This window comes from Solanum tuberosum, unplaced genomic scaffold (genome assembly GCF_000226075.1).
Source record: "Solanum tuberosum cultivar DM 1-3 516 R44 unplaced genomic scaffold, SolTub_3.0 scf00234, whole genome shotgun sequence".
Taxonomy (NCBI): domain Eukaryota; kingdom Viridiplantae; phylum Streptophyta; class Magnoliopsida; order Solanales; family Solanaceae; genus Solanum; species Solanum tuberosum.
Window position 1 is genome coordinate 723,537 of NW_006239168.1, and position 11,188 is coordinate 734,724.

General features: G+C 34.6%; 1 protein-coding gene and 1 long non-coding RNA gene across 9 annotated transcripts in view; both read left to right on the top strand.

The window, feature by feature from the left end:
• The first annotated feature begins 92 nt into the window (after positions 1–92).
• Positions 93–5,456, top strand: LOC102601076 (uncharacterized). 6 transcript variants are annotated; one of them, XR_001474723.1, is made up of 6 exons: positions 93–875; positions 1,955–2,401; positions 2,917–3,085; positions 3,546–3,674; positions 4,640–4,738; positions 4,805–5,456. It is a non-coding gene; the product is annotated as an uncharacterized lncRNA (long non-coding RNA). The 6 variants fall into 6 exon arrangements; XR_001474724.1 differs by having other exon boundaries at positions 2,986–3,085; XR_001474721.1 differs by having other exon boundaries at positions 1,955–2,205; positions 2,318–3,085.
• Positions 5,457–7,033: 1,577 nt separating this feature from the next.
• Positions 7,034–11,188, top strand: part of LOC102581563 (sugar transporter ERD6-like 5) — a 13,926-nt gene continuing 9,771 nt past the window's right edge. Inside the window, exons 1-8 of one of the 3 annotated variants that reach the window (XR_001474718.1) lie at positions 7,034–7,158; positions 8,389–8,469; positions 8,556–8,640; positions 8,729–8,772; positions 8,846–8,908; positions 9,811–10,106; positions 10,263–10,359; positions 10,693–10,878. Coding sequence is in view for 1 of the 3 variants with exons in the window: in XM_015313390.1 (XP_015168876.1) it covers positions 8,431–8,469; positions 8,556–8,640; positions 8,729–8,772; positions 8,846–8,908; positions 9,811–10,029 (450 nt within the window). In the remaining 2 variants the exon portion in view is untranslated. Of the gene's footprint in view, positions 7,159–7,958; positions 8,470–8,555; positions 8,641–8,728; positions 8,773–8,845; positions 8,909–9,810; positions 10,107–10,262; positions 10,360–10,692; positions 10,879–11,062; positions 11,141–11,188 lie in introns of those variants that run through there. The other 2 variants (XM_015313390.1, XR_001474717.1) reach the window with 2 other exon arrangements.

Below are 11,188 nucleotides of genomic sequence, written 5' to 3' on the forward strand. Positions count from 1 at the left end.
AGCCTTGAGGCATCTTGGGGTGCCTCCGTGACAGGGCCTCGAGGTGGGCCGGGCGGGGCACCTCGAGGCAAGCGGGGTGGGGCCTTGGGACGGGGTGCTTAACATTTATTCAAGGATTACAGAACGCATACATACTTATTCTAGAAAATGTTTTCCATGTTTTCCAAAATATATTGGTGTTATAGAAGTGATGACTGTGTTGATAGCAAATCGATTTGTCTTACAATGATTTCTACTTTACTGATAAAACTGCAAATATTAGTCTATTTGTTGTTGGTTAAGAAAACCTCTGTGCGACTTGGTTGAAAAGAAAAAAATAGGTATTGATTGTTACTGAAAAAAATGAGGGTGTTGTAGATGACAAACAGATGGAGTAAGTAACCAACCTCTTTTCCTGGATAAATCATCTTTGATATATTTTTATTGAACTCAATGTTTTCTTGTGCATTGCTGCATAGGTCCTCTGTGTAGTTATTTAGATAATGAAGATAGATATGGTGCTGAAGTTGGTCTAAATGGAATAGAAAAGATATTGAAGCTTGGAGAAGAAAAAAAGGTGAATAATGGGTGACAATAATGTATATGTTCAAAAGATCATACGAACTAAGGCTATGCAATGAGATACTGGCAATCAATACAATCTGTTGATCCTACCGCTGTACCTGTTCCTCCTCGGGGTTCCAATACCCAAATGCAGTGCATGCCAGCAGCCTTGACTGCTAAGGATGTTAAGTGGCTCTGCGTCAGGCTCGTATGTTAAGTATGTTATTGAGCAAGAAGATCTCAGAGTTGAGATTGATCGCCTTAAGGATGAACTGGCCCAAGAAAATAAGATGGAATGTGAAGAGTTGCCCGTTAATGGGACATGAAACCAGGTACACATCTTCAAACACTTTTTCTTGAAACTTATTCAGTACATTGGGGAGGTGATATTTTGGCCATATATAAATCAGATCAGAACTTTTAGTAAAGAAACATTATTCTAAAGTTGGTGTTGAAAGAGCTCTGCCGATAAGAGAGTCGTCTTCCGTTACAAGAAAAGGCTAGACACCTAAACTTATAATTTTTGTACTTAGAATATATGATGTTTACGATTTTAATTAGATATCCATTGTTAATGTTATATATGGCTTCCATTCAACACTAGCCAATACATTTTGCGCCAGGTTGTTCTTCACTTTCAGTTTTCAAAAAAATAAATCTAAATACACATCGAAGTGTAGTTTGTTGTAAATTTCATTGACAGCAGAATGTGTTTGATAAATTGATATCCTTTTTCGATCGTGTACACTTGAATCAACTTCTCTTAGAAAGAGTAAAGCTGCAAACAATTAGGTTCTTCAATATGTACTTTGTTTTGGAACGTGGTTATTATCTGACTTAGCATCTTAGCCAGTATCTACTTAAGATGAGATGTTCCTACGTTGTTCTTCTATGTGATATTTATTTGTCTTGTGTTCGAATTATTTTAACCATTGATTAGCTTACATATGATGTATGGCTTCAGCCCTCTGTTTATGTCTTTCCATAGTTATCACGTATTTGTTCAATTTCTTTTTAATGTGACTCCTTCCTTTCATTAAATTAACATCATCTCTCCTCTATCGGTTGCTTAGGGAAAAAGATGATCTTGTTCTGCCTTGCCCATAAAAGGAAATTAATCTATGACCTTAATATGATTGTGAGAATTTTCGCTTGAATCAGGTGTATAAGGGACAACAGAAATGCTTATGTATGAAGACAAATTGGGATTTCAACAATGTCCTTGATTTCCACAGCTACACATTTTATAGAATATTTCTTTCCTCTAACTTTATGAACTATCTGCACGAGTTTCATTTCCCTCGCATTTCTTAATATTACAATTCATTGATTGGTCCTGCATCCAATATTCATATATAACGTCCAATATGCTACCTCTACTCTCTTATTATACCATTGATGGTGAATATAGGGAGGTGAAACATGTGGTGAATCCTTTCGATCGGTGATTCCTCATAATTTCAAATGTTCCCTGGAGATGCACCTCAAGCAAACCATATTTGGCAAAGCTACAGAAGAAGGTGAAACATTAAGGCATTGCCTACTAGATATCGAGGATCTTATAAAGAAGAGAGGTCATCGCTGAGGCCTCATAGTATGCAGCTGCTCTGGAAACAGAAAAGGCGATAAAATGCTTTTCTTGATCAGATGAAAATGAATGAGGTTCTTTTGACACTGTTATAAAGATATGCATTTTGCAAAATTAGGATTCAATTGAATATTCTGCAAAAGGAAAGCCACCATCTATAAGCTAATTTTTTGCTGCATGATTTAGTTTCTCCCGGAGTTGAGAGGAAAATTCAATAAGGGAGCAGATGAATTATACTAGTTGTGCAACATCTATGAGTTAATATCTCAGGTGATTAATTGTTCTTTTCATAAAAAGTCACTCAAGTGAAGTTTGTTATAGTGTGTCACCCATAGATGAGTGGTCAGTTAGAGTGAATTATCCAGGCCTTCGAGGATGTGTTATGAGTATGTGTGAGGGATTTTGAGTGGTCATTGGGATTCGTTCTTGTAAATTGTAGACGTTGCATGAGGAAAGGGTAATCACTTTAGCATTCAGGAAAACCTGTTTAATTTGAGGCCTTGTATGATAAGATATGACATTCACTGATTGGTTAGTTCAGTGTTTTCAGGCTCAGGATATGAGTGCATACTAGATGGGATATTCTTTGATGACTCAAGTCGATTTAGAATTGGGTCTCACACTTTAGGGTAAATTAAAGATTTGTGTTAAATAATGGATTTGTTACTTAGATTCATGGCTGGTAAGGGAGTTTGTGGAATGCATCGTCTATGAAAGACGTTATGAGTTTTGGGAAGGAGGGAAAGCTAAGTCCAAGGTTCATTGTCTCAGTTGTTGTTTTGCAGCATGTAGGTGAGAAGCTAGGTGATTCGATTTTACTTCTTGGTTTGGCAATTATGCATCTGGAGTTTCAGGTTCTAATGTTGAAAGAAGATTATTCTAATGTGGATGAGACCATTTGGGAGGTTGAGACAGTCATTTAGAGTAGATATCCTCAGTTTTTTGACACTTCAGGTGTGTCTTTTTTCTTTTTACATTCAAGGATGAACGTGCATTTTAAAGGTGAATGATGTAATGACTCTTATAGTCATTCGAGACTTTTACATGTTTTAACTATTTTACCCCTCCTCGTAGTTTGATTTTGGCATTTGTGGCCTGTGGGAGTGGATTATTCCCGAGGTATCTTGACAGGAGTTATGAGAGTTTTTCATTTTGGAAGGTTATAATAATTACAATAGTTGACCAAAGTTAACATTCGTATAAGACGAGCTACAAATGCAATTTCGACAATTCCATCAACTTCAAAAGGTGATTTTTGTGTTGATTGGACCTTTGGTTTGGATCTCGATGCTTTCGGATTAGAGAGAAAGAGTGTGGTTTGGACATTTATTTATTTCATAAGCATACTTACGATTAATAGTTTCATAAATGTAATAATTTGTTATTTACAAAACTAAGCATCTGGAGTTAACAGGTTTGGCAATTATGCATCTGGAGTTTCAGGTTCTAATGTTGAAAGAAGATTATTCTAATGTGGATGAGGCCATTTGGGAGATTGAGACAATCATTTAGAGCAGATATCTTCAGTTTTTCGACACTTCAGGTGTGTCTTTTTTCTTTTTACATTCAAGGATGAACGTGCATTTTAAAGGTGAATGATGTAATCACTCTTATAGTCATTCGAGCCTTTTAAATGTTTTAACTTCTTTACCCCTCGTAGTTTGATTTTGGCATTCGTGACCCTATTTGCTGTCGTTATGTGCTTTATTTTTGTTCTTCCCTTACATAAATAAGATTAAGCCACCAGTTGTTTACCACCAAAATTCCTCATTGAATCTTATATGCAACTTTGCATGACCAGAAACTACATCTATGATTAGTCATCCAAGGATTTGTAATAAAGTAATTAAACTACAATAACCAAAAAGTCGTGCAGCATCGTCGCAGCCTTTACAGCTTAGCTATAAGCTGTTCTGTTCGGTGTAACTTTGTTGTGCTCTTTCACCCCTCATATTTCCATGACTTGCTATAGAAAAAATATGAGCAAAGCTTATGAGCTTTGGGTATACTGGATTAGCTCCCGTTTGGCTGTAGATTTTGGGATTAGATTTAAAAAAATCAAAAAAAAATTCAAGTTGCAACAATTTTTTTGTTTTTGGTACTTTCACTAGCAAAACTCCAATTTTTTTCAAGTAAAATGCATGTCTAAATTTAAGTTCAAATTCCAAAAGTTATTTTCCAACGAACTCTAAAAACTTACTTTTCCCAAGTTTCAACTAATTCTATAGCCAAACAATAATAGCCAAGTTGATAATATTGGCTTTTACGACAAATACAAAGTTTGAACTAAAGCTGCTTGCTAGGTGAGCCTATTGCCTTTAGTTGCTTGAGACATCCATTGCTTCATTTCCCTTTTTCTTTTCTAATTGGAGTTTTGTTAAAGAGGTTACTGTTGTGTTCTGCTTCTTTGCTACTTTTCTAATTGAAATTTATCTACATGCCTTTACTTATTTGACAAAACATTTTAAGTAAAAGAAGAAACTTTTGGTTAATTCTTGTTTTACACAGGTCCACGACATGTGTGCTAAAGTCGGAGTAGATCCTTAGCATCAAACAAAGGTTTCTGGGCAGAACTGTTAGCGATTGGTAACTTCTATTATGAACTTGGTTAGTATCAATCTCTTCCGTAATTTTGGTTATCGCAAGGCATGCTTAGCAACTTCTTTTTGACAGTGCATCAGAGGAACACTCGCTCACGCTTCCTACACCATTGTGTAGTAAAACTGTAGATAAAGTTTGGTCAGAAATTCATAAGACCCAACAAGAGCAGCAACAGAACAACGGGTGCAGCATACAGAACACAGGCCAATGTTTCGACAGGTCCTTGGCCTTGGAAACTGATATGGAAGACAAAACTACGTTTTTACTTGGACAACCCTCAAAGATGTCATACTAACTCAGGATAATCTAAAAAAAGAAAAGGAACTCACTGGTGAACAGATGTTATATGTGCCAAAAAGACTCAAGAGTCAGCTAACTTTTTTTGTATTGCCCTGTTGCAGCAAACCTAAATGTGTCCTAACAGTAAATGGACAGAGAAGAACAACAGATACTTTGATGGGATTTCAACTCCTAAATGTGTTCTAAAATCTAAGTGTTGGAGGCTTGGAGCAAGTTATCCCAAGTTAATGATGCTATCCCGTTTTAGAATTTTTTAGCTCCCTCTAGTGGCTTAGCAGCCATTAACTTCTCCTCATGATTTTGAACTCCCAGCTTCGATTAGTTTTTTTAGTTTCTTTGTAAAGCTTTATGCATCTTTCTAGATGCTTTACAATACAACTTACTTCGTGAAGAATGGTTCTTTTTATAGGTGTTTTTCTTTTTTCTTGTGCTGAGCCAACTAGCAATTCTTTTAGCTTATTATAGCCCTTCACATTGAGAAATGGAACTAAGGGTAGAAAGAGCCTGCATTCAGATGACACACTCCTATGAATAGCTTAATTTCAAACTGACAATTGAACCATCAGTTAAATGAATGAAGCAAGGAATCAATTTACTAATCCACAATCTTTTTACAAATATGCAATATTCGGCTGCCTATTATTTTTTTCAGGAAGTGGGTGGCTCTATGATCCTAAACCAAACAAGACTATTCTATTTATTAATGCTCTACAAACAATGTACTTAGATCAATAACTTATCATGTAATCAAAGAAAATGGCTTACTTACAAGAAAAGAAAAAAACAAACATCAAACCACATGACGTCTTTCTTTTTTGTCTCGGGAAAAATATCATCTAGTGTAACCACCTTATAACATGTAGATGAACAAATGATTAAGTCAAACAATGGTTCTTTTAAAACAAGATTAAATAGCATTGTGTTAGAAAACTGTGACTTAAGTATAAAGGTGGAAAAGGACAAAAAGACCATTTCTCAGGAAGACCAGAAAGTCATAAGCCAGTGAAGAGCATTGAGCCTTCAATACAATTTCTCTCCATGATATATTTATCATTATCTTCCCTACTCCTCCTTAAAAGCTTAAGCACATTCAACATAAAGCTTGAAAGATCTTTGAGTTAACCACAAAGTTGTTTTCTTTTCTCAAAGAGTTGTTTCCCGCTTGGAGAGGAAGAAGAAGCTTTTATATGTTATTTTTCGCTATTTGGATTTATGATGGAGAAATGGGAAAGTTGCCATTAAGAGACCTGCTTTAGCTTTGATTTATTTATAACTTTATTATTTTGAATGTCGATAATATTTGTATATATTTTATAACTATTTTGAGTAAAAAATTGTCGATGAAGAAAAATACTTTTAAAATCATTTAATGTACTACTATATTAACAAAATTTTGTCAGATATTTATTTTACACGTAATGGGATGATTTAAAATGTTTAGAGGGGAATAAGTACACACCTCTCGCTTTCTCGAGAATAGTATTGATTTAATGAATGATCTTGTGATTTAATGATTTTACTTTTATTATTTTATTTATCTATTTTAACAAATCAATACAAGTTTATTACTTTCATTCAATACTACTTTTATCCTCAAGTAACGCTACAAAATAATAGTAATCAAAAATAAAATTTTAAAACATAATTAATAATTTTAATTTTATAAAATTAACTCTTAATAAAATTAATTTGTCTCATAAAAAAATAAATAATATAATCCTTTTTTATGTAAACAGTTTTTGAGTGAGTAAAATTAACTCAATTAACTCTTAATAAATTAATTTGTCTCATAAAAAAATATATATATAATCCTTTTTTATGTAAACAGTTTTTGAGAGAGTAAAATTAACTCAATTAAATGAAAAAATGATATAAAAAATAATTACTTACATAACTTGATAATTAATTATATTAAAAATTATTTAACAAATTATAATTAAAAAAAAACTATATAAATATTTAACACAATATTATTCCCTTTTGTTCAGTAGCAGAGTAACGGCTAGATTGATACAGTAGAAGGAGGATATGACGACGACCGAGAATAGGCGTTCGTCTTCATCGGCGTTGGAGAATAATCAGACCGGAAAATTGAATGTTGGAGCCGCCAAGAAACAACCAAACTTGTGAGTGTTTTTTTGTTCTCTGTTTGTATAAATTGATTGATTACTGTAGGAAGGTAAACTAGAGTACTGGGTTTTTTTTCCCTTTCTTTGCGTTTTTTTGATTACTGCTTCAATGATTTACTTTTTCTTATGTTGGTTATTGGGTTTCTTGTGTAAATTTGTGTATGGAAGGAGGAAAATGTAGGTGGGTTTTGTGATTTGTGATTTGGAGTTTCATGATAAATGATCGAAGATACTGGGTAAAAATTAGTTTGAGAAAATCAAGTGAAGTGATTTGAGGGTTAATCGATTATCAGTTTAATGGTTAAAAAGTACTATGAATGAAAAATTTGAAACATCTTCCCCCGATTCTGTCCACCTTGCTTTTTGAACATTGGACTATGAATGGAACAAAGTATCATTCCCCCAATTATGTCCACTTTCGTGAAAGCAATTTGTAGCTGTTAAAAAACTTCTTCTTAGGGATCATGGAATTATGACTGCTGGTTCTAGTGTCACTGTAAGTTCTGATGATAGATGAATTACTTACTCCGTTGCCTTTCACCTTCTCCTGTAATGTGAAATTTTAAATTTGTAGATCTTCATCTTCCTACATTGTTCTTCTGGTTAAATAGCCGTTGTTAAGTTTCATATATAATCTCGTGTGTTTTTCGACGCTTTATGATTACCTCTCAACTTTGTTCTTTTCCATTTGCATTGTTAAAATTCTCTCTACTATAGCTTCTTAGGTAATCTTGAGTGGAAAACGTGATAATTTCAGCAAATGTGACATTTTATCAAATGTTTGTGACGTTTGTACAATAAATGAAACATTTATAATAAAAATTTCATCAAACGGTCTTTAGTTTTTAGTGATCTTTGCTATTGAGTTAGAATGATCCTAAAGTTCTTCTCTAATCCGTAAGTAGATTGAACTGAAATCTTATTTGAGGGAAGTGCTCAGTGCTACTGAGTATAGATAATTCTCAGTTTGTTGGACCAGTGACAAACTCTATTGGTGATGTCCAATAGCCTTTGATAACTTGGATGGGACAACAATATCTCCTTCACCATCGACAGCTTCATCACATCCTTCTGTTAGCACCCAATTTTCCCACTATAGACATATCAAATATAGACAAATTAGTGTGTTGTTGTGTTGTGTTGTTGTCCTGTTTGTCTCTTTCATATTTTTCTGTTGAAGTCTAGTTCCAGAAGAGCAGTTAGGACTGAAATCTCTCTATTTAACAGGACTTTACTGAAACAGTTCAGCAACACTCAGGATCCACATTTATGGATTTGTTCAGTAGGAAATATGCTCGTCTACTGATTGTAAGCTTTACGTATAACCCAAGTTGGAACACTTTAAGAGTTTGGATGATATGTCTGATACTTCTGCTGATATTCAATATTATTAGATTGGAATCGGATTAATGGCTCTCGTGCAGTTAGGAGGGAACAATGCAATAACTTCTTTTGCCAGTTCAATTTTTAGAGCAGCTGGTAAGAACACTCAGAAATAAACTTCTGTTTTAAGTTGACAGCCTTTTGTTTATAGGCATACATCTAAAAGTTAAGATCATTTTACAAGGTTGTTCGGCAGACTCAGCATCTCAAGTCATGGTTGTTCTCCAGGTTCTCAACTCTTACTACTCCAGTTTAATAAAAGACTGTTAAAAAACACTCAAACAATTGTTCTTCATTTCAGCTTCCATTTGCAGTCGCGAGTATTATCCTTACAGAAAAAGCTGGAAGACGACTTCTTATGCTGGTAAGGTTAATGACTGTAGGTTCATGTCTCTTATCAAATGAAGTACAATTTTAATAATTTGTGTTGTGTTGTGTTGTGTTGTGTTGTTGTGTTGTGTCTAGTGACAAATTAGGTTGTGTTGCTGATTAGGAAGTGAATTTTTCATGTATTAAAATCAGTATAATTAATACACCAGCATATATAAGTTATGGATCAATTTATGCGACTATATGTTACATATTTAATCCTATATAACTTTAACCAGTACTTACTGCATGACGCAAGTAGAGATGAATGTCTCTGTCATGTGTCAGCAAGGCACTCAGTGAGAGATGGTTTAGGGTTCCAAGAATGACCCCGACGCTCTCTGTTCTGTACTCTACCTGTCATTGCCATGGCCATCAATCAATTACTACAATATATGTATTATAGGATTAGTTTATACCACTTTCTGACTAAAACTTTTGTTATCATACATAGAAGGTGCGAAAGCTAATCTTATAGAATATTCTGTTGCACCATTTCAGCTACCCCTTGCATTCTAAAATAAGTATAACATTGTGTGGCTAAAATTATTAGGTTGAGCAAAAGTTTTTGTAGTATCATTGGACAATCATGAAGTGGACCAGTGACATTCTAAATTATTATTTTCAGTGTTAACATGAATTGTTTAGCAATATCATTACTGTCCAGTGGACCAATTCCTGCTTTTTGCCTCCTTAAATGATTATATTACTGTTCTTAATTTGATTATCATTACACAAATGAGCACAAGAAGTTGAGAAACTTTTGATAATTTTGAGTTTTCACAGTTTGATGAATATTTTATTTAATAAGTTATTTTGCAATGTGAGTAACTTGAAAAAGATTGTTTCTTGTATATGAAGTTGTGACTAACTTGGAATCACTTTTGACTTTGGAAGGCACCATGTACGCACAAGATTGTTAGAAGAACATTCCTACTTTGCAACAGTAATGCAGTTTCCTCAGGGACTGCTGTTCTACCAGCATCCTCCTCTGTCAGACCAAGCAGTAAACCTAGTTCTATTCAACGAAGTGATGCAATTGTGCCTAAGATCACTGCCATTCCTCTTCCTGCCACTTGCACCATGACATTTCTCCATCTCACTCAGATATCTTAGTCTCCATGGATGAATCTATGGACACAGTGAGAAGTCTATTCAACATGTACAGTTTCCTCTTTATCAATTACTTTATGGTAATTCTATTCTTTCTTCCATTTCTAGGTTAATATTCTTTCTCCATCTCACTCAGATATCTTAGTCTCCCTTTCTATTCTTGCCATTGTCTCTTCAGAGATAGTGCTAAACCAGATTATGACATTTCTTTTCGTGTTGTGATTTGGATTATGCAGGCTTTGGAGGAATCTTGACAAGATTGACAACATTCAACAACTTAGGAAATTGGAGGACTCAATTTCAAAATCTCTTAACGAAATCGCAAAGCATAAGGTATACTTAGATCTTGTGTCACCCAACAGTCCATTGACATTCATCATATAAGTTATGACAGATCAAATTTACTTGTTTTTATGGATTTAACTGGAGAAGAGCTCTAGGGCCTAAAAGGTTACTCTACTATTTTTTAAACTCTTAAACTGCTGGAATCTGGGCAATAGGCGAACCTAATCAGTCTTCGTGTGACATTCTAGTTCTTACGGATTCTAGAAGGTTATCTGACTTAACTGTGTTCTCGTTGTCACTACAATCATGGATTAGATTATATATTAAAATTACCAATGTACAGCTTCATCTATAGACTTCATGTTTCTATTTCCTTTTCAGGGATTTTGAGAAAGTGAAGTTCAGGGAAATGTTACTTTCTGACCTGGAACTTCCATTGGAAAGGGACAAGAAAAGAAAGGTGACATTGAACTGAAGTTCTTTGAATTACATGACTTGAAAGCCGTGACAGACATTTTTTCCCCTGATAATAAGCTTGGCGAAGGAGGTTTTGGGACTGTTTTCAAGGTATTGTTTCTACAACCTGGATACCTGCATGTCTGCAACACAAAATATGCGCTCACACCTAAAGAAAATGGAAAGAAATCCCTCCGGAAAGAGCCATATAGTATATATCCTGATTTTAGTTAATGTCTTTGCTAGTTGTACTTATGTTTTAAAGGTGTGATGATTGTTTTTTTGCAATTTCTAGGGTCAATTGCTAGATGGGCAGCAAATAGCTGTGAAAAGGCTATCAACTCAAAGGCAAAGCTTCTGTGAGGGGTGGGCGGCTTCGAGGTAGGGAGCCTCGGGGATAGAGGGGTGGGGATGTGGGGTG